Source organism: Numida meleagris, chromosome 2, assembly GCF_002078875.1.
Source record: "Numida meleagris isolate 19003 breed g44 Domestic line chromosome 2, NumMel1.0, whole genome shotgun sequence".
NCBI classification, from domain to species: Eukaryota; Metazoa; Chordata; class Aves; order Galliformes; family Numididae; genus Numida; species Numida meleagris.
Window position 1 is genome coordinate 53688207 of NC_034410.1, and position 23741 is coordinate 53711947.

The window sequence follows — 23741 nt, forward strand, 5'->3', positions numbered from 1 at the left end:
ACCCCCCGTACACTAGGAAGTCGAGGCCTGTTGAAAAGAAAGTAATTTCTGGGGTTCAGGAATAGCTAGAAAAAAACTGAAAGTCAGACAAAGAGGTAAATAAGACTAAAGGGAAAGGAAAGAAGGTTGAGAATTTCCACACATGGGACACCTGGAAAAATTCTCACCACACTGGGGAAGTTTTGTCAATTTTCACTACTTTTAATGGAATTTGTTTTCAGTTTTCATTCCCTTTATTGGAGGGTGAAATCTGTGGGGTTCATTAACCTGAGCTTTGTTTCTAAATCCTTCTGGCTGAATGGCTGACTCACGTCTTAAGAGTAAGTCTGTGCTATACTTGGAAAACTGTCCACGTTTGTTCTGTTATCCGGAATTAATTCCAGAGAGCCTAAGCTGCATAGTACTGCTCCAAAATTCAAAAGTTTCCAGTTCTTTGTCTCTTCCTGTACATAGGGACTCTTCTGATTTCTTTGTCCATATCTTTTTTTTTTGACAAAGAAGAATGCATGATCCAGTGGAATAAATGCCCACAGAAAGCCTGAAGTTCATGGTTTTTTTTCCTTGGTTCAAAGAGTTGATTCCAGTTAATTATTCATTGCATCAGTCCATTAGCCTGTACTTGAGAGGATGACAAGAAATAGTAATTAACTTATTAATTAATCAAAACAATGAATTCCCTACAATATTTCAAGCTGTTAAAATGACATCCTTCTCTTTTTAGATTTTCAGTCTAAATAAGGTCTTAAAAGTGAGGATTTATACTATGACAATGTTGTTTAAACCTTCTAGGTTTTATTCAGTTCCTCATTATAGTTTCTTTTCTCTAAGTGCATACTAGTTCCCAGCCCAAACAGTAATTACTTTGGCTTCAGGAAGAAAAGGAACCATTTACATTAAAATTCCATCCCATTTAAAAATTATTGTAAAATTACTTACTTTTCCATTCTGAAGCTAGACTCCACCAGATAAATATGAAGTTCCGGCTTACTGGGTGCACCAAGCATTAAAAATAAACCAAGCCACTGTCTGTAGTTTGGCCTTTTGCCGTTTCTCAAAATCCTGCTCCAGGGACAGATTCAATTGCATGCAGAGGGAAACAGTTTGCAATTCTGTGTGCATGCACATACAAAAAAAAAATTTTTTTAAGGGAATGTTGACTGAGTCAGTGAAGCCATGACCAAATACTGCAGAAGTCCTTCAGTTCCAAGAACAGCAGAAAGTTCTGTGACAGTTTTGCTCCTTCAGAGCTTTTTGGAGCTAAAAAACTGAAGTTCCAGAGCATCCAAAGGAAGTAGTCAGCAACAAGTATCCAACAGTATACCCTGATGAAGAAGGTCTTCTCAAGATTATGGAGGAAATAAAGTCAGAAATGCTTGAGCTTCCTCCTTTTACTTAGCTTAAAGATTTATTCCTGCCTGAGAGTTGTTTCACTTTCACAGCTTTTTTGTGGAAAAAACCCATAGTGTAATCTCCAGTATACATCCTGCATCTCTTTGCCAGTTGCTGTGCTTCCATCGCTGTACAGAGGAGTCTGGAGAGTTTGCAGTCTAATTAAATAAGTCAGAGCCTGTATGTGCAAAACAAGTTGAATATTGCAGTGGTAGAACATGGTATGAAATGCTTGGCTTTGTGGCTGTTTCTGGAGGAAGAAATGACTACCTGCGGACATTAGCATGGTCCAGAGAATAGTCAGTGGACTGATGTCAGCAACTGGAATAGCTCCTCTCCCTCTGCAGTGACTGAGACAGACAGAAAGACAAAACCACCTTGGTCTAAACAGAAAAAGAAAGGAAGAGAAAGAAAGTTGAATGCAAGGGATCAGGATAAGGGGAGTGGACTAAGCAGATGAGAAAGGAAGATCTCCTGAAGAAGAGAAAGCTAGAGGTTCCTTGTATAAGTTCTGTGTTTATCTTGATATTTTAAGACTGCCTAAGATACTGTTGGCTGAACTAGAAACCTGCCTTGAAAATAATTCTAAAAATGTCACCCCAGAATATCCTCTGACTTTGGACAGTTAGTGTTCAGCTGGCAACCTGCAAAACTGTCTAGCTGTACACCTGATAGATCATACAGTCGGCCTCAAACTATAAAATGAGACCCTGCTGTTCTATCAATACCCATCTTAACATGGACTCATAGCTGAAGGCCAAGAGTCATCAAAAAGATCATGGTGATATCTGTGACCATCTTTCACTTCTTATGACTAAAAGAGAAAGAAGGACAGAGGGGATCTGTCTGGAAACTTCTGCTATAAAATGCAAATCTGAAAAGAGAAGTTAATCTTGATTCTTCCATATTTATGGCACTTCTGTGCAGCTTGAAAAAGGAAAGATACTTACAATATTTTTCACCCTAAAAATGTCAGGGCAGAGAGTGAGACCAATGCTGCCACAGAAAGCTAATAAGGAGGTTTTCCTACCATTAAAGTCTTTATTTCTTACCAAAAAAGTCTTATTTAGAATTAGCATCAGGTCATGGAGCATAGATTGAGTACCCAAACAAGACAAATGTTGTATCTGTGCTTGTCCCCATGAAATTCACAAATGCAGTCAGATCAGATTAGAGAAGAGCAAGTGCTCTTAATGATTCATTGACTCCCAGCGTAGGTCACAACTGAACATAGGCTGAAGCTATCACAAGTGAAAATGGCTTCAACAGATGTGTCCTGTATCTCCTTGCCATCATACCTCAGCACCCTTCCTGCTCATCACTCAGAACGGGATCACCTCACCTTAAACTTGAAAAGGCATTTCTATCTGAAGAAAGTATCTATATGATGTTACTGTAGCAGAAAGATGTTTTATATGAATTTTGTAAATATACTGACAACTACTAAAGCAGAAATTAAAGAAATAAGACCGAAGAAACCTAAATACTCAGGAGTCAGTTTACCTAGATCTTTTATAGAGTAAGGTACCATGAAAGTTGAATAATACCTAGAAAAATAGGTTTATCCAGATGTATTTGAGTGTAACTCTATCCTCAGCTCAGCTGGAAAGAAAATGATAAAAGCTTTTCTGATCTCCGAGAATATTTTCTTCATTAATAATGTTCTTATGATGTATGGGAGCAATAAGCTGTAATATTTTTGACATTCAGAGTTACAGATATCATATACTGATTTCTTCTGTATTATAGAGACAGTAGAAGATTTGTTATCAAATACGAAACCTTAATTTCAAGAATCTTGCCCCTTGAAATTCACAAATGCAGTAAGAACAGGTTTATTCAATGGGTCATAGACTAGGTGATCAGGAAGACTGAAAGACTGATTTGTAAGAGAAAGATCATTTTGCACATGTTGGGGTTGATAAACAAGGGAGGACAATCAGGTAGCAATTCAGTGTTCTTGAGGAGAGTGAGACAAGCATATAGAGACCTGGAGTGACATATCCTGCAGGAAAATCTGCTCTTACTTTAAATGGTTTGGTTGTCACTACTCTAGTCTCTGGTGCTTGAAATTTCTCATTAATTTTGCTTCTTTGTGATGCTTTTATTGCAGGTGCTAAAGGAAATGGAGATTGCTGGAAGCTGCACAGTTCAGTGGACTTAAAAGGAGAAAAGGGAAACAGAGGTGCTCCAGGACCACCAGGTATACTAAATCTGTCATTGACACCCTGTAAATGAATGTGTTTAACTTAAAAGCAGTTCAATGAAGTACTTTGGTACTTACCACTACAGCCTTGCCTACCTGAAGACTTATACCTAGTTTCTTGTTTAAGAGGTCCAGAACAACAAAGCATGTAATGTTATCAAAAATATTCTCTGAAAAGAAGTATCTGTACCATATTTATAATATTTATAATATTTGTCCTCTAATGTGGTCATAATTAATACAAAACTGTTACTTTGTTCCAAAGCCACAATTCACTTGACTGAAGACATGTTTTCTTGTCTTGCTCTTATTAATCTTTACTGGTCAGTATCCAGTGCCTTGAAATAGCAGTTAGTACTTCCGACTCATTAATACATCTGGAAAAAAAAGAGCAAGAAACATTCCTATACAGAAATTAAGAACATTTCCTCTTCTGTGCAATTTTATTCACTATCTACATTTCTGTTCATTCCCAGACTTTGTATTTAATGCAATTTAATGTCCTACAGTTGTTGTTTTTTTTCCCATAGCTGATGATTTCATATACTTAAGAAGGAAAGGATTGTGCTTACGGTTTTGTTGTAAATCTGCATCTTGTTAAGGACAGAGAAAACAAGAATTCTGGTTAAATTGTCTTGCCTCTATCTTTCTTCTAAAATAAAACATATTTATACATTTGCCTACCAGCTAAGACCAATACTATTTCTTCTCTAAAAATTTTCCTGTATATTTCTTACCCATTGTTGCAGTTGCTAAATTATTCTTTCATACAAATAATTTCTCTAGGTCTAACAGATATCCACATAACCTCTGACAGTGCAAGTTTACAAGCTAGAAATTGCAGAATAGTAAAACATTATTAAAGTACAGGAGATGTTTAAAATCTTATCTGAGGACAGATAACTGAAGGGCCTTCCACTAAACTGTCACAGCAATGAGAAAAGGTTTCTGAACTCCACCAATTGTTCATTCAGTCGATTTATTAATAAATAATTTTTTCCCAGTTTTCCCAGAATGTCATCACTCTGACTTTACAAACAGACTCTATTAATAGATACCATGAAAAACTATGAAGCTATCACAAAATGCATGGATAAATGGCAGGCTGCACTCTATTTAGCTACTCTGCATAGAGATACAGGCATAGTAAGTACCCAAGCATAGGTGCCATGTTCCAATCATATATCTGCAATGCTCCAGCAAAACCTCAGTGTTTCTGGCTAGAGAATTACAGCCTGGAGCCTTGTAAGAAAACACATTTAGAAAGAGAGGAGTTGTAGTCTCAGACACAAGTGCCTAAGACTGAAGATCTGCTCATCTGAAATGCAGTGTTTATTGCCGTATGCTGGCCTTTAAGCTTTCTTTCCTGTCAGGCCATATGCACATCTGGCATTCTAAACAAGTTTTCACAGTCATCCAAATACAGTCTTTTGCCCTTTTTTTTTGTTGTTTTGTTGGTGTTGTTTTTTTCTTGAGACATTTTTTTCTTTATGAAGAAGTTTCACCTTCCTTTTTTGTAACATTGGTAGTACCTTTGGTAATACTGAAGCTAAAGGAAAAGAAGGGAGGGGGAACAAGATGCTTTCTCATTGGGCAAGCATTAATTCCTGTAATGAGTCAGTTCTGTTACTTCAGCGACTGAGTTCATCTATAGGTCAGAACCCAGATCTAAAAGCAGTATAGTTTATAGTTTATAGAAAGGACATCAACATTCTGAAACTCCTATGAGTGAGGGTATGATTTTACTACTGATAACGCTCATGCAAAATACTATTAGTCTATTTCAGCAACATCTGAAAACAAAACAAAATGAAAATGTCTGGTCTGCCAGCACAGTCTATGCAACAGAGCATATTTCCCTCCAGTTGATGTTAAGATTTCTAAAAGTCCTATCAAAAATTTCCTACCAGCCCACCACTGAATGTCTAGAGAAGAGAACTGAACTAGGTATTCTCTGTCTGTGTCAACTAAACATTGCTAGGACATATGGGACATCTGTCCTGCAGTTTAACTGTTAGCATATTTTCTGGTCTGGAGCTGGGCTAGATAGCTTAAGCTAGGAACTGGTGCAACAGACTGTATGTGTAAGTCTCTCCTACTGTTTAGCAGCATGGATGAAAGTTATGCTACTTGATCTTGGGGCTAAGGCGCTGGTTTAATATCTGGTGTAAGTAGAGCCTTTGGCTCCCAGATCACAGCTCTTCTATCCTACCTGAAGCCACTCTTGGTTTTCCACTGGCTCCTTCCCAGATTTCTTTTTAATTCTTTTAGAGCAATGCCCTCCCTCTTCCTCAGAACAGGCAGTGGTGTGCTTGCAGCCCAAAAGGCCAACTGTATCCTGGGTTGCATCAAGAAAAGTGTGATCAGCATGTTGAGGGAAGTGATTCTGCCCCTCTACTCTGCTCTCGTGAGACCCCACCTGGAGTACTGCGTCCAGTTCTGGGGGCCCCAACACAAGAAGGACATGGAGTTGTTGGAGTGGATCTAGATGAGGGCCATGAAGATGATCAGAGGGCTGGAGTACCTCCCCTGCAAGTATAGGCTGAGAGACCTGGGGATCTTTGGCCTGGAGAAGAGAAGGCTCCAGGGGCACATTATAGCAGCCTTCCAGTACCTGAAGGGGGCCTACAGGAAAGGTGGGGGTGGACTTTTTATAAGGGCAGGTAGTGACAGGACAAGGCGAAGTGGTTTTAAACTGGAAGAGGGTAGATTTAGACCAGATATTAGGAATAAATTCTTCACTGTGAGGGTGGTGAGACACTGGAACAGGCTGCCCAGAGACATTGTGGAGGCCCCCTCCCTGGAGGTGTGCAAGGCCAGGCTGGATGGGGCTTTGATTAACCTGGTCTAGTGGGAGGTGTCCCTGCCTATAGCAGAGGGGCTGGAACTAGATGATCTTAAAAGTCCCCAAACCATTCTATGATTCTATGATACCTTGCCCTGGCCTGTTCTACTTTCTGGTCAAACAAGAAAGACCTCAAAAACTGCCCAACAGAGAGCACTATTAAGCAATATCTGTGAAGGAAACCTATCAGTCCACCTGTCTATAATCTATCACCTCTCATGGATTGAACAGTAATTGGCAGGGTTGAAATAAAATCAAAATAGCTGCAATAGTAGCAATACATTTCAGTCTCAAAGTACCAATGTATACACTGCCTACATGGTTCAACTGTATCTAAGATTAAATACTGAGATCTCAAATCTGTGGCTGGAACAGTTTAGGGCCCAAAGTTCTGAATGCATTTGAAGAAAATGTCTGAAGCTGTTACGGGCACCTGGAAAAAGAGTCATTTTCGAAGTATCTACCAAATAGTGAACATTTAATGGCTTTTTAGATTTTTTTGTGCTGGCTTAACAGCGTTGGCGAACTACAATTGACAACACAGCTGGTATAATCACTGATACAGCTACTAATTTTTGTTGCAGAAAAATGTCAGTTATTTTATGATCAGCAGCAGAGCAGTAACCCTGGATCTTTCTTTTGTTGACTATGGAACTGTCTTTCCATGAAAGATTGCACAGCTGTAATTAATTCATAATTGAGCAGGTACAGACTGGCTACCCCATTGCTGGAAAAACATATAGAACACTTTCCTTGTCTCTTGGTTTCTGCTAACAGAGTTAATTTGGAGATCTCTCTTTCGCCCAACAGCCAGCTGACATTTTTTTGAAAACTAGGAACTTTTCATCTTTGAGACTTCTTTGCTTTTAGATTTGGCTGAAATCTACAATAAGGTTCAGAAGTTAAGGTGGAGTAACAGACAAGACCATGTATGTAAACCTAGTTTTGTTAGGAAACAAAACTAACAATACTAGATTTAAATGTTAATATTGATATTGTGAATCATTTTCCTTTAAACTTCTAAGTCAGAAATACCCAGAGCAGTGTTTTGGAGAGGAAAGTACAGATAACTATCACACTTTACTGTATTTTCTTCATTTTTCAGGTCCACCTCTGCCTCCATCATATTTCAGCCACTTTATTAATAGCATAAAGGTAATTATATCCCATTTATATTTGAGTTCTTTAAGCTTTTTAAAAGTATTCTTTACGATATATTAAGCATAAAATAGTACAGTATGGTGAGATATACAAAACAGATAACTAGATTAGCAATTATAAATTATATTAATGTATTAAAATTCATCTGCAGATACAAGGTTATTGTGAAGACACAGATAGTACATGTCAGTAATATATAAAGATAACTTCTTAAAAAATATATTAATGAGGCTTTTGCCTTCCCAGAGGTATTAAAGTGAGTCATAATTCACTGTTACCTAACATAAGTTGGTATAAGTTATTTGCCATAAATACTTTTGTTTTCATGACAACTCATGTAAGGGACATACATTTCTTAATGGGCTTCTTGAAAAAAAAATAGCAACAATCAACATCCAAAAAGAAATTCAGTTCTGTTTAGTACTATTTATCTTTCAAACACACTGAATAAAACAATTGAAAGTGATGGAAAATGCATTTCTGCTTCCTGATGCTTATCTCCTGAAATCTCTTACAAGAAAGCATATTCATACAAGATGTGTTTGGTCTCTCTCTGATCCTCTGTTCTCCTGACTGCGTTAATAACAAAAAAAATGAATATGTATACAATACTGTTTTAAACAGTTTTAAGTGAACAAGGCTGTTGTTTATCAGTAAAAGATCTGAAAAAAGTAGAATCAAGTTATCATTTAATGATACAAAAAAAAAAAAAAAACAGTGTTCCTAAGTGTACTGCCAGTTTCCTTGAAAGACTCCTAGTGCCATCTTGTATTCAGATTTTGTTTCTACTTTGCTGAGTGCACTGAAGACATTTCTATGACATAAAAGGTCCCATGTATGCATGGCTTCATTGATCTGATAAAGTAGTAGCTAAAGCTATAAAGCTACAGACACAGTTTCATATCGTTCTTTAGCTCTACAAAATGTCATGCCATAAAGAAAGCTTTGTAGTTTTGTTTACTGGGAAACTGAAAAAAAAGTCAGAAGGGGATCTATGTATAGACATCTCAATTGGCTTTCTTCAGCTTCCTGCTTGTCTTGTCCTTTACTACTTCTATCCACAGGTTTATTTCCCAGAAGGGTGAACCAAAGTAGACACCAAAAAAATTGAAGGAAAAAAAAAAGAGCAGACAAAGAAAAGGAAATAATGTAAATCATAAACTACAGTTGCTGTGGCTCATTTTGTACAGATCTAGAATTTAAACACTTCTTATCTGTCATTCTGTTCCCCAATTAGCTGTTAATCAGTGAAGTAGGACAATAGAAGAGATGCAGTTCAAAGTGTACGCAATTTTGTGTGGTGTCTCTTCTGTTATCCTGGCGTATTCCCTTGTCCTTTTGTGTTATCCTGTGCACTGTCACTATCACTTTATAACATTCCTTTAAATAGCTATCAATTTCATGTCAATCTTAAATTGCTTTTTCCTCAGTGGGGGAGAAAAACAACAAGCATAGCTTTTATGTTTCTTCCAGTTTCCTTTTTTCCTCCAGCTACAGCACAGAACAAGGTTTTGCTTGGTAAAATAGCAGGAAATAGAAACAGAAGCACTTTCCTCTGTCTCCACCTAACTCCCACCTCCCCTAGTCTGCACCCTAAGAAATCTTTGCAGCTTCAGTACAGGGGGTGTTCCTTTTTATTCCATATCACTGAAGAAGGAAGTGGTGTCAAAAAGACGTTAAGCAGATGCTCTTCTTTATTAAGCTTAGAAATTTCAGATAACTTTAAAAGATGAGTGCATGGGGTTCTCATCTTGCTTCAGCTGAATGTTTTATACTATGTTATCTTTAAAGGGTGAAAAAGGAGACAGTGGCATAAAAGGAGAAAAAGGAGAACCAAATGGAGGTTTTTACCTGACAGGACCACCTGGACCACCTGGAAGACCAGGATTAGTTGTAAGATACACAAGTTGTATAACGTAAATATTTGTGAATACACATTGTTTTAACCTAGAGGGCACTAATAAGAGACAAGCATCAAGATGATATTAAGAACTATGTACATACTTATATGCTAACCATTAGCTCAATAAGACAAAGTTCCATTAGGCATAAACACAGAAACTTCACTACTGTGAATTGAATTAATTTGCTTTGAGAAACTGATGCAGTGCTATGCTCAGCTGCCTAACACAGCTATATCAGTATGTAGATTCATGCTATCAATAGCAATACAAATCAAGGGAACATATGTAACTATGCAAGAACTATCAGAAAGCTTTCTTATCTGAAACTTCATTTTTTTGAATTTAGTTTAACGTATGGGTAATTTTTTCAGTTTCCATGGCTCTTTGAAAAAAAATGCTTACAACTTAGAAAAAGTGGTGTGGTTGCCTGCCATCAGAAAATATTGCCATCAGAGATGAAGGACCTGCAGCAGTGACATCATCACAGATGGAAACTACAGCAGTATACATTTCAATCATAAGAGAAGCATGAAGATACTTATTGATATAAAATAGATATAATATAGTAATTTAAACAATGAAGACAGTGACTTTAACAAGGTTTAAAATGGCTAGATACTGTTGACAATTTGCTACATAGAAGATGGGGTTGCACAATTGATATAAAATTGAATCTCAGTGAAACTAGTACAGCTTAAAACTATAAATCACTTACTGAGGATCTGTGTTAGCAAGGTATCACCATGTCTAGGTCTAAGGGATCTCTGCACAAGCACAAGTAACCTTGAGAGGCATTCCTACTCAAGGGGACATCCTGATGTGCAGCTAGCTGAAGAGCTAGGAGAGCTCAAAGGGGCTCTTGGTCTGCTTGCTATTTGTGAAAAAAGATTATTGACTCATAGTCGTAGTATTTATATTTGGCATCTGTTGAACCAGGTGTCTGATCTCAGTTCTTTGAGCACTCAGTTTGAGACAGTATTGCAGTCTCCAGTGATACCTTGATTGTTATCAGTCCTGAGCAAGGTCAAGGGCTTCTGCACCTCATTGTATGAGCAAGGCCTTGGGCATAATGACCAGGCTGAAGGAGGAAGCTCAGGGACAGAGGCGAGGAGCATACCATAACAAATATACTCAAATAAATACATTTTATAATTAATAGGGACCTAAAGGGGATTCAGTTGTTGGACCCAGAGGACCTCCAGGGTTGCCTGGCTTACCTGGGTTACCAGGTTATGGAAAAATGGGACCACCTGGCCCACCGGGCCCACCAGGACCCCCTGCAATATATGGATCAGGTGAGAGGGTGTGATTTTGCTTTTCATTATGTATGTGAGCACATATGCATACTTACATACCACACACACACTCTTTTCTTTTTGTACATGCTCTTCCATCTACCAGTCTACTCTTCATACTTGAATCAGGTTGTTCCCCACTTCCCTTAATGCTGCTTTTTTTTTCTGTAGGGAGTGTGGATTTGAACTGACAGCACAAAAGGAATGACTTCTCTACACCCAGTTTTCCTTGACTAGTGCTATGGGAGCACTAATGCATAACATAAGCTTTGTTGATGAGATGGTGCTGGAGGTTCCCTCAAACTTGCATTAAAGGCATACATAGCTTTAAATCAAGTGTCAGAGTTCAAGACAGTAACACTTCTGATTCCTTTTGGGTCACAGGTCTGCTAGTCACAAGTCTCAGTACTGTTAATGCCCAGTGCTTAGACTAGGTTCTAGATGGTCCTGGGCTCCACTGATGTCACGTCAAATGTGTTGTCAGAGGATCACTCAACAGTGATGCCTGAGTGAGAGATCCTTGATCCTCTGCCAGGAAACTCCAGCAGAAAGCATTCCTTGATCTTAGCTGAAGGAAGGAAGCATACTAACTGCACTGTTAACTGTGTAGAGAGATTATAATGCAGATTTGTCTTGCCTAAAGTTTGGGTTGGCTTACTTAATACAGATCTGAGACTTAACAATCAGACTGCTTCCAGCAATATCTGTGCTTCCAGTATGTTGGTTTGGGAAGCAGATCCCTGTGTCTCCAATTTGTTGTCTGCAGATGTTTTACAAAATTAGTCAGACTGGTTTATGCAGCTACCCAAGGACAAGGTGAGACTTCCAAACTGTCATTCAGTGCATATTATGAATGGAGTGTCTGACAGAAATATTCATCCTTTGATGAATATTTGAGGAAGCAGTAACCCGTACTATGTTCAACACTGGAACATAGGCCTGTAGGCCTGTACCTGTATTAGCCGCTGATCATAATAAAGTGGATATATTCTTGGTGACCATAAAGTTCATAGAGGCCTTTAGATCTTTTCTCATGTAATTTACATCAAGTACTTCTGAGTATTAGTTAGTCAGACAAATATATATATATATTTGCTCTCCATCTCTTTCACTTTAGTTTATCTGCTTTGCTGTTAGTCTTCATCATCCTTCTAGGCATCTTCCTCTTTGCTTTGTAAGAAGCTTCTTTTAGCAGTACACTGATGGATGTCCATTTTACTAAATGTTATAAAGACAGGTGTTTATTTACTATCTTTAAGGCACCTAGTCATCACTGTTAAAGCTCTTACTGTAATATGGGGAAAGAGGAATTTCTTATCTGTAGATAAATAGCTTTCAATGCTTGTGAGAAATGAACCCCCTTTCCCTGCCATTCCTTCATGGAATTGCTCTGGAGGATCCTCAGAACATAGATTGTTCAACTTGTGAAAGGCAATTTCAACATTTCTCAGAGATTCACCAAAAAAAAAAATTTTTGAACACTACGGCTTTCTTTATTGGTGTGTAATTGCAGCCTCCCAGTTCAAAAGTTTTAGTTCAGTAAAAACCAAGTTCTAGAATACAGCATTGTTCTTAGGGTTAGCATTTACCGACTGGTCCAATTGATATTTTAAATCTTAGGCTGTTTTATTCAGATTATCAAACTACTTCAGAGTGAAGAGATATGATAAATAAGAAGATATTCAATGGTTTTTATTTATTTATTTATTTATTTATTTTAATAAGGGTATTTGCAGGTCAGGAGGAATCCGTAGTTCCATTCTCAATCAAGATCACTGTTCTTGATTCCTTTGAAAATTATGAAGGAAGAATATATACTCTCCTTTAGCTTATCTTCTGTTCCTCTCCTTCAGTCCATTTGGTTCCAAATTATTCAGTAACCTGTGGATAAGTGGAGTTTGGTTATTGCAGGGAGGACAACCAGATGTGTGCGACCAAATTTCTCCTAAGGGTGGTTCAGAGAATATTTCTACATTCATCCATTTCTTCTTCAGCTTTGAAGAGTACTTCTGTCCACATTTGGGATTATGGGACTATGTGAATAGCTAAGAACAACTGGATACTTTTGAAGTGCCCAGCAAAGTAGGAGTTGGGAAGTGGCTAGGAGCTGAACCTGCAGGTGTTTGTGCATATTTCATAAAACAGATTCACAAGAGTGCTGACAACTAGCTAGAATTCCCCATGCTCGGATACATAGGTCACTCTGAAAGTAATGCCTCCTATTTATTTCCATGGAAACTACAACAGACACAAACAGAACAATAGCTCATTGATAGAGCAAATTCTTGGCTACGAAACACCATTTTTCAACATAGTCACCACCATTACATTTTTGCCAGTGATGAACAAGAACCTGCATGCCATGCTCATGAAAATCTGCACTAGCAGTGGTGACCACTGTTTCACAGCTCCTGTAATGGCATAGTTTCTAGGAAAATGTTGCCCATGGAGTACATCTTTCATCGGCTTGAACAGACAGAAGTCAGAAGGCACTAAATCCAAACTATATGGTGGGTGTGACAGGACAGTCCAAACAAGATTGGCTATGTGCTCCACAGTCATCAAACTCATCTGGGTCCTAGCATTATCATGTTGCAAGAGAAAGGTTGTATTCTTCTCTGGCCTGGAATTTTGAGCCTTCAGCTTTGTCAGTGTCATGACGCAGTGGTCAGAGTTGATGGTTTGTCTGGCTTCCAGGAAATCCAGAAGAATCACCACTTTCCTATCCCAAATGATGTTACACATTACTTTACCCACTGAGGGCTGCATCTTGAACTTTTTCTTCCATGGAGAATTCACACATCACCACTCCATGATCTGTCATTTTGACTCCAGCTTGTAGTGGTGACACCATATCTTGTCACCAGTAATGATGCATTCCAGCAAACTGTCACCTTCAGCCTCTAATTGGTCCAGTAGGTCCTTACAAATTTGCGTATGGTGTTCTTTCTTTCCATATGTGAGCATTCATGGGACAACCTGGTGCAAACTTTGCGATATTCCAATGTTGCCACCATCATTTCCAATGCATTGAAGCCAATATTCAGCTCCATAAACAGTTTCCTGGTCCTAATCCACCTATTTGCACAGATTAGCTGATTGAGATACACTTCATTTCATGGTGTGACAGCTGTGCATTGCTGTCTGGAACATGGCTTGTCTTTCATGTCGTTGTTGCCACCACTGAAACATGCCACTTACTGCCTTACTGTATTAACATCCACTGTTAGGTCCTCATAAACATTCAGCAAGTGTCAGTGAATGTCAGTGAGTGCAATTTTTTACACATGGAGGAAATCAATTACACACTTTTGCCTCCTACACACTTTCATGTCAGATGCCATTTTGTCAGACTGCCCCTCTACTGCCACCTGTCATACGGCAACCAAATTTAATGGACTATTGGTTGGAAGGTTCAACCTCTACTGCCATACCACCAGCATCCACTTACAATGTTGTGGGCCAGCATAATAAAATACCAGCAGAACTTTCAGAGCAACCCTCATAGTTTGACAGCGATCTACCAATTATTAGTTCTCTTTCTTCTGTGTCATACCAGCTCATATCATGACTTTCTGTTTCTAATTGCATTTCTTGTCAAGCCTTTTACTCCCAGCAGTATACTAGTGTACTCCCATGGTTACCTCTGGACCTGTTTTGTGGCTTCCACTTCGTGTCTTTCTTCTCCTCCACAGAAGGAGTTTCTATGTGTGGTTAATATAAGATCTGTCTAGATATTAGCTACCGAGCTTCACTGGGATGATTCTCACTAGGGTCTTCAGGTAGGAGCTCTTTCTTCTAAGCAGCTTCAAAGTGCCATTATCATAACATACATTCACACAATATACTTGCTTTCAGTCTTCTAAATATTACTTTGTTTCCTCCCTGTAGTTTTTACTCTAGAATGCAGTGACTTTCCATTCAAGGTGAAAAAATTCAGTACTGGAATAGAGAGAGGTGCTAGGTAGTTTATGCTGTGGACTGCACTCTTAGAGCTTCAGGTTCATATCATCAAATAATTCTGCGTTGCTTTGAAACATGAGCTGAACTTACACTTATGACTTTTTTAAATCTCATAAAAAGGTTTTGTTTTGTTAGCAAAGGATAAAATGACTCTCTCAAAGTCTATATGGGTGAGAACTGCATATCTTTAACAGCAGAAGGGTGTTCTGGTCAATTGAAGTTGATCTTTATTTGCAGAATACCCACAACAGATTCCAATCTGTTGATTTTACCTTCCCAAAGAACAGAGAAAAGATTAAGCTTCACTACTTCTTTAAATAAATAAATAAATAAATAAAAGTCTTTAGAATGCATTTTCTGTAGTTGACTTGAACACAGCTGTTCAGAACTTGGCTACGTATGGACCATGGCCATTTTAACCTCTCACTACTCGTAGGCAACACTGCCAAGTCTTTGCTTTCTGTCGTTCACTCTCTCTCAAAACAGATGACCTTCAACATGTGCCATATTCCTGTTTTGTTTTAGCAGCCACAATACCTGGACGACCAGGTCCTCCTGGAGAACCAGGGTCACCTATAACCAGGAATCTGGTAAGACAACAAAATATGGAATTTTGCCATTTAAACTTGTTTTCCAAATCTATTGGTGGCCACTGTTAGCAGTGATAGAAGAGGGAAAGCTCAGTCCTGTGTTTTTATTAGATTTTTTTCTATTTCTCTGAACCTCATAATTTTTCAAAAAAAAGAGTCCATACAGCTGGGAAGGGCAATGAGAGTAGTCTGACCATTTCCTATTTGAACAAATACAATGGGATGCAATGTGATAAAGTAATGGAAAGGTATGCATATTCCACATTCAAAGCAAAAACTCCAAAAGAGTTTGGCAACGTGGAAAAAGAAAAAAAATAACTCACATTAATAGACTAAAACACAGCAATTCAGGTTATTTGATTCCAAGATGAAAACTGTAATCTTCCCTAACAAATCTAAAAATTGTTGTGCCAGAAGATACATGGAAATTGAGTTGTTTCCTTTTCTTACTAGATGACTCAAATCAGAATTGTATCCCAGATATCCATGAAGCAAAAATGACAACTAAGACTTATGTCTTGTTTATTTCTAAATTTAATGAATATTAAAAATACTTTAAAAGATTCAAACCTGCAGAGGTTTCACTGCCATTTTTTATATTTTCCACATTCTCATGCTATGTCAGAAAATCAAATTATCTGCATACCTTTGGCAATCATTTGGGAATGCACTAATAAATGAGCAGGTTTTCAGATCATCTACATCATATATAAAGAACTAAGGAGAATGTAAATGCTTTCCCACCATAGTATCATATCACTTCTGTTTTTTTCTCATGAAAATTCAGAACCTGACAATTCTTATAATACTTACAGATCAGGAGAGAAACAAATGTTCAAAGACTGGTGCCTCAAGGTAGAGAAATGTGTTTATAGACTAGGAGTGCAAGCCCAGTTAGGTCAAAATCAAAATTAAAAAAACAATATGCAAATTGCCAGTAATGCCCGCATGATTCATTAAGCATTCGTAGAATCATGCAATCGTGTAGGATGGAAGAGACCTCTAAATCACCAAGTCCAAGCATTAACCTAGCACTGCTAAGTCTATCATTAAACCACATCCCTAAGGAGCACATCTACACATCTTTTCAATACTTCCAGGGATGGTGACTCAACCATATTACTAGGCAACCTATTCCAAAGATTCACAACTGTTTTAGTGAAAAATATTTTTCCTAATATTCAAACTAAATCTCCCCTTGTGCAACTCCAGACCTTTTCCTCTTATCCTATTCATAGAATCATAGAATGGTTTGGGTTGGAAGGGACCTTTAAGATCATCTAGTTCCAACCCCTCTGCTATAGGTAGGGACACCTCCCACTAGACCAGGTACTTTGAGACTGAAATGTATTGCTACTATTGCAGCTATTTTGATTTTATTTCAACCCTGCCAATTACTGTTCAATCCATGAGAGGTGATAGATTATAGACAGGTGGACTGATAGGTTTCCTTCACAGATATTGCTTAATAGTGCTCTCTGTTGGGCAGTTTTTGAGGTCTTTCTTGTTTGACCAGAAAGTAGAACAGGCCAGGGCAAGGTATCATAGAATCATAGAATGGTTTGGGGACTTTTAAGATCATCTAGTTCCAGCCCCTCTGCTATAGGCAGGGACACCTCCCACTAGACCAGGTTAATCAAAGCCCCATCCAGCCTGGCCTTGCACACCTCCAGGGAGGGGGCCTCCACAATGTCTCTGGGCAGCCTGTTCCAGTGTCTCACCACCCTCACAGTGAAGAATTTATTCCTAATATCTGGTCTAAATCTACCCTCTTCCAGTTTAAAACCACTTCGCCTTGTCCTGTCACTACCTGCCCTTATAAAAAGTCCACCCCCACCTTTCCTGTAGGCCCCCTTCAGGTACTGGAAGGCTGCTATAATGTGCCCCTGGAGCCTTCTCTTCTCCAGGCCAAAGATCCCCAGGTCTCTCAGCCTATACTTGCAGGGGAGGTACTCCAGCCCTCTGATCATCTTCATGGCCCTGCTCTGAACCAGCTCCAACAACTCCATGTCCTTCTTGTGTTGGGGCCCCCAGAACTGGATGTAGTACTCCGGGCAGGGTCTCATGAGAGCAAAGTAGAGGGACAGAATCACCTTCCTTGAGCTGCTGGTCACACTTCCCTTGATGCAACCCAGTTGGCCTTCTGGGCTGCAAGTGCACATTGCCAGCTCATTTTGAATCCCAAATCCTTCTCCTCAGGGCTGCTCTCAAGCCATTCTCCGCCCAACCTGTATCTGTGATTGCCATGACCTAGATGCAGGACCTTGCACTTGTCCCTGTTGAACTTCACAAGTTTGGCATGGACCCACTGCTCAAGCCTGTCCAGGTCCCTCTGGATAGCATCCCTTCCTTCTAGAGCATCAGCTGCACCACTCAGCTTCATGTCACTCAGTGTTGTCTGCAAACTTGCTGAGGCTGCACTCAATCCCACTTTCCTGATTCCATTTCTGTACATCTGGATAACATCCCTGTATTCTTCCTAGGCCATATGTCACTGCTTCCACTGCCTGTACATGTCCTTCTTATCCTTCAGTTTAACCAGTAGATCCTTGTTGAACCATGCTGGATTCCTGCCTCCCCTACTGGATTTCTTACACTGTGGAGTGGAGAGTTCTTGTGCTCTCAGAAATGCATCCTTATAGAGGTGCTAGCTCTGCTCTGTTCCTTTGTCCCAAAAGACAGCTTCCCAGCTGTCTTTTCTCCAATTTAATAAATCTCCAATTTAATAATTGTTAAACCCAGAAGTTTGTTTTCCTGAAAAACAGGATCCTGACTTGTGCCAGGCCCATCAGTCTCAGCTTCCTGGTCATCAAAAGAGAAATTGAAAAATATTTGCTACATACGCTATAAAACTCTGCAAACATAACGAAAGAGTTTGAAGAAAACACCCTCAATTAACCTTCCCATCAATGTCGCTTATACCAGCAATGAGTATATCTGCAGTCTTCCATGTATTTGTTTCTTAGTTGATAACCTAATCTAAATTCAGAGCCTTCTGAAAAGATCTTCTGATAAAAATAACTTTTACATTTAATTAGACACTGCACAAGCATGATCTGCAGCTCACCAAACCCTAATAATCCCAAAAGATTTATTCAGTCTTTCCTCAACAATTGCCATTTTTGAAAATCAAGTATTTTGCTTTTCTCTCATAATTTTAAAGAGTTACTTTCTAAAATACTGTCTGGACTAATACTTCCACAAGGTTTCATCTCATCTAAAACATATTATTACCTCATCTGAATTCACTACATGTTTGGTGTTAATTTTCACTTAGATGCCTGATTTGAAATTTCACCCCATGAAAATCAAAAGAACAAATATCTGAATACATTACGTTAACATGATCACAAAAATAGTAATGAAAAATGTATCTCATAGAATGGCCTGGGTTGAAAAAGACCTCAAAGATCATCTAGTTTCAACCTCCCTGCTGAGTGCAGGGTCACCAGCCACTAGACCAGGCTGCCCAGAGCCACATCCAGCCTGGCCTTGAATACCTCCAGGAATGGGGCATCCACAACCTCCTTGGGCAACCTGTCCCAGTACATCACCACCCTCTGAGGGAAAAACTTCCTCCTAATATCTAACTGAAATCTCCCCTGTCTCAGTTTAAAACCATTCCCCCTTGTCCTATCGCTCTCCACCCTTGTGAACAATCGTTCCCCCTCCTGTTTATACGCTCCCTTCAAGTACTGGAAGGCCACAATGAGGTCTCCCTGGAGCCTTCACCTCTCCAAGCTAAACAAGCCCAGTTCCCTCAACCTTTCTTCATAGGAGAGGTGCTCCAGCCCTCTGATCATCCTCATCATCTTGGTGGCCCTCCACTGAACTCGTTCCAAGAGCTCTGCATCTTATCTAGAATTGTTTATGTTATTTATAAGATATATCCAGTATCACCAAGTCTCCTTTGTGAGGTCTCTTCCTAACTCTCCCATTTCAGTCTTGTATGCTAAACTTTAAAGACATAACCATCTCACTCTATGCAAAATTAACTACTGGTATAGTTCCATTAAAATCAACAGAATAATGATGTCAATATACCAAAGTATGTCTTTGTTATTGAAGTTTTTTGTATGAAATGATGTAAAACTGACTTTATGAGCATTTCTTGAGCAAGAAGCCATGACATTAATGAGTTCAAATGAAACTTATATTTAGCTTGCAAAATGTTTTGTGTGTTTGATGAAGCATGTTTTGTTTTGCTGTTTGACAGGTTACAACATTTCAAAACATTGAAGGCATGTTGGAAAAGGTTCATTTGGTAACAGAAGGTACACTAATCTATCTCAGTGAAACCAGTGAGGTTTTTATCCGTGTTCGAAATGGATGGAGAAAATTGCAGGTACTATTGCACTATGTCCTATCCTTTCCAGTTCCCTTACTCAAAATAGAGTTGTGGATGCTTTTACAGGGATGGAGAAGTATGTATGCAAAGATTCTTTTTTTTTTTTTTAGCTCAGCAGCTACTAGTGATGAGGTTTTGTTTTTCCTTTTGTGTTCTTTCAGCTCAGTGAGCTAATTCCTGTCCCTGATGACAGCCTTCCTCCTCCAGCTGTATCAAGTTATGTAAGTATAAAATACTAGACTGTGAAAAACTGAGTCTGAATGTGTAAAAAGAGTTGATATACTTGGCAGAAGTTGCAGGCCTCTGCATAACGTGATTTTCTTCTGAGAGTTGTCAGTTCAAAATAACACTAAGCAAGCTTGCAAACTAGTTTATGCTGGCCAGCCATTAGTTTTTTACACTATATTCTGAGAATCCAAACATGACAGAGGCAAAGCATCCTCTATAAAAAGTAGGACAAAACAGACTGTCTACGAAAAAAAAAAGAATCAGTGTTCTGTTTCATAACACTGAAGTCAGTTGTATCAAGCCCTTGTTCCTGCCAAGGAAGTTCAGAGGAGTACCTCTAAAAAGCAGGCTTTCTCTAAAAGTTTTTAGTCTTTTATTCAGGATACATCATCATCATCATCTTTATATAGCTTGTTGAAACATAGTCTTGTTGAGGACAGGTTAATTGATCTGACTGCTGCAAAAATTAAAGGGCAAGAGAACGATAGGAAGGAGCAGGAGAAGGAAGATGGCCAGGGGAAAAATATAATTGGAGTAGATCAGAAAGAAGTGCACTTAGCACACTAGGAAGACGTCTGGACCTCATGTTGTAAGAAATAGTCTGCAATCTCTAGCTGACACCATGATTTTCCAAACTGCTACATTCACTGACTTATACTTTCTGTGACTAGAGAAGAAAATGTTGCTGTTCCTGAAATAGCTATGAAGCATATTGATCTTCCAGTCTCTGAATTCCGCTCATTCAGGAGAGGGAATTACTGAGGCCTGAAGAAATGTTACCACTCATTACACTTTCTCTTTACACATTTTTCTTATCCTTTCAATTTTAATTTACCTGAACTGGTCTTCTGTGCCTAGAGCAGGCTACTTCCACATAGGACTCCAGGTGGACTCTGGCACTGACACCAGCTCTGGGAGAGTGCTGTAAAATGGTTACACTCAGATTTAGAAAAGCAATTCTGGCTGGGTGTTGTGGTTTAACCCCGCAAGCAGCTAACGCCACACAGCCTTTCACTCACTTCACCTTGTCCAAGTGGGATGGGAGAGACAATTAAAAAAAAGTGGAACTCATGAGTTGAGATAAAAACTATTTACTAAGACAGAAAAGAGAGAGAAATAACAGTAATAATAATAATAACTATATCTATATACAAAACAATTATTTCACAATAGAATTGCTCACCATGTGCTGACTGATGAACAGCCAGTGTTTGTGCAGCATGAGCCCCCCAGCCAACTCCCCTCAGTTTAATGGTTTCCTCACATGATGTCATATGATATGGAATATCCCTTTGGCCAGTTTAGGTTAGGTGTCCTGGTTCTGTCCCTTCCCCAGCCCCCTTGCTGGCAGGACAGTACAAGAAGGCGAGAAACTGAAACGTCCTTGGCTCTGTACAGCACCCTTCAGCAACAACAAAAACATTGGTGTTTCATGAACACAGTTTTTCTCCTGAAGCCAAAACATAGCATCATACCAGACACAGTGGAGAAAAACAACTCTGTCCAAGCTGAAATCAGGGCACTGGGACATCATTCAAACACATATTTATTTGACAGACTAAATTTATGATCTGTAGAGTATACATGGATACATGATTCAGGATTATTTTTCTGAGGCAGGACAGTTGAAGATTCTCCAGCGTTCAATGTTTGCTTCATTTAGAATATCACTGAATGCCTGAAATTCTGATCTGAGTAGCATGTTTAACATATATGTCCGCATGTGTTAAAATAACAGGGATTTCAATCTCAGCCGGTACTGAATCCTATATCAAACACGAACGATGGAAAACCAGCAGTAAGTATGAGTTCTGTATTGCAACTGTGTACTGTGTTTTGAAACTGTGTTTTGTGTACAGGGAGATGTGTAATATTTCATCTTCAAATTCACAGATTTTGCTTTAGAAAGTTAAAAATGCCTTTTTTTAAAATTGGTTTAGACATCTCAGAGAATTCTAAATGGTTTCCTGGACTACTTCAGTTTCCTTAGCTTCTTTCATATCTGAAAAAAAACAGACTTTGAGTTAGGAATACTTCTTCACTTAGTGATTGTATCAAGAAATTAATTTTTAAGCTAACAATAGTGTTACAATTAAACCATTAAAATATTAGTTAGAATATTTTCTATCTTCATGATGCTGCTTGTTTTTAAATAGATACTTTAGAATATAAGCTTTCATTTAAAATACTTTAAGTATTTGTCAAGGAAAGTAAAATAACAGAGTTACATGTGAAAACAAAAATATTGACTAGTTCTTGCATTTGTACTGTTTGAATCAAGTATGTTACCACTTGTGTGTGGTAGCAGTGAGTTTTTAAATGGTATATGGTCACCTCTTACTATTTATTTCCAGGCCTGTGTGATTTGGGATTTTATTTGTGTGGTAACTCCAAGACTGTTGTTTAAAAATATTAGCTACTTTTACAAGTTTTATTTTTTAGGACTATGTATATAATCTTCATGGTTCATGGCTGTTCAAAAATAAATAAGTCTATTACGGGCTGCATAGATTTAAGAAATGTAATGTTAAGATGGCAAATAACTTCTGTATGTGTATGGAAGGTACTTGTGCTAGCAAGAGGTGGGGCCTAGTTTGTTTCAAATATATGCCTTTTTCATGTTATAACCTTCTTTTAAAATTGTGGTTTTCTTCTCTTTTCTCCAGCTGCATCTGGTGGCTTTAAACTTACCATTTTCTGGTGACATGAGAGCAGATTTTCACTGTTTTCAACAAGCCCAGCAAGCAGGTTTGATGACTACCTATAGGGCCTTTCTCTCATCACATTTGCAAGATCTGGTCACGGTTGTCAGAAAAACAGACCGATACAATTTACCAATAGTAAATCTCAAGGTAAGAATGAGTGCTTAGTACTTGTTAGATTGTGATAAGTTCTAGGTGCCCCAAAATCTTGGAAAAATGGCAAAAGCATAAAGCTTCAGCACAAGCTGCATTTTACAAAGTTTTGCTTCATCTTTTGGAGTCAGACTCCAAGAGGAAAAAGGTAGTGATAAAGTTACAGGCTCACATTTGCACTGTATTTCCAAGGGTTACTTTTTTGAATGTCCTAAAGCTTGTGGTAGAAATAAATCTGTGAGAATGGCTTACTTCAGGTAGACTGCTGACAAAGCAACACTATGGTGTTCACTGTTCTGGAAATTTTTGATATCAATGCAGAAATGTGCATTTTTTGGTCTCAAAGGTAGTTATTATGTTATAATTTCTAGTATGACTACAGAGCACAGTAGACTAAAATGTCTATTCTTCTCATTTCTTAAGATAAAAGCAAATTCTATGCTTAGGAGCGATGTTGGATTTACCCCCGTGAAACTGGGGAGAAAGTCTGAAGAGAACTGTGCAGCATAAACATACACATTCTAAAACTGAGGAAAACAAACCATGTCTTTGTGGTATTGGGTGGCTCCCAGAGAAGAACAGCCAAATAAACCAAAAGAAATAACACATGGTGATTGGAACATGCTGAATAGATGCTACTCCGAAACACATGCAAGCCAAGCTTCGGAGAAAAAAAATTAAAAAAAAAAAAAAGATAATGTTGTTTCAACTTCTACTGGAAGAAAACTTAAAAACAGTTCAAGAGGTAGCCTGATGCAAAGCTTTTGACTTTCACATTTGCAACATCTGTCACAAAATTGTGGCAGATTGTGCAGGATTTGTATATCCATTGCAAACTATCCCTATATTTTTTCTATAGCAACACTACTTATAATCAATTCCTCGGGGGATGAGAAAAGATGGAAGGAGAGGTATTTGTGCAAGTTTGCCCTCCAAGGTCAGGTCAAACAAACCCTT

General features: G+C 38.6%; 1 protein-coding gene across 1 annotated transcript in view; it reads left to right on the forward strand.

The window, feature by feature from the left end:
• COL15A1 (collagen type XV alpha 1 chain) overlaps positions 1–23741 on the forward strand; it is a 100958-nt gene that overhangs the window by 65808 nt on the left and 11409 nt on the right. The window contains exons 25-33 of the mRNA XM_021386366.1: positions 3503–3592; positions 7546–7595; positions 9393–9494; positions 10665–10800; positions 15289–15353; positions 19570–19698; positions 19863–19922; positions 21668–21727; positions 22596–22781. Coding sequence (XP_021242041.1) covers positions 3503–3592; positions 7546–7595; positions 9393–9494; positions 10665–10800; positions 15289–15353; positions 19570–19698; positions 19863–19922; positions 21668–21727; positions 22596–22781 — 878 coding nt within the window. The remainder of the gene's footprint in view (positions 1–3502; positions 3593–7545; positions 7596–9392; positions 9495–10664; positions 10801–15288; positions 15354–19569; positions 19699–19862; positions 19923–21667; positions 21728–22595; positions 22782–23741) is intronic.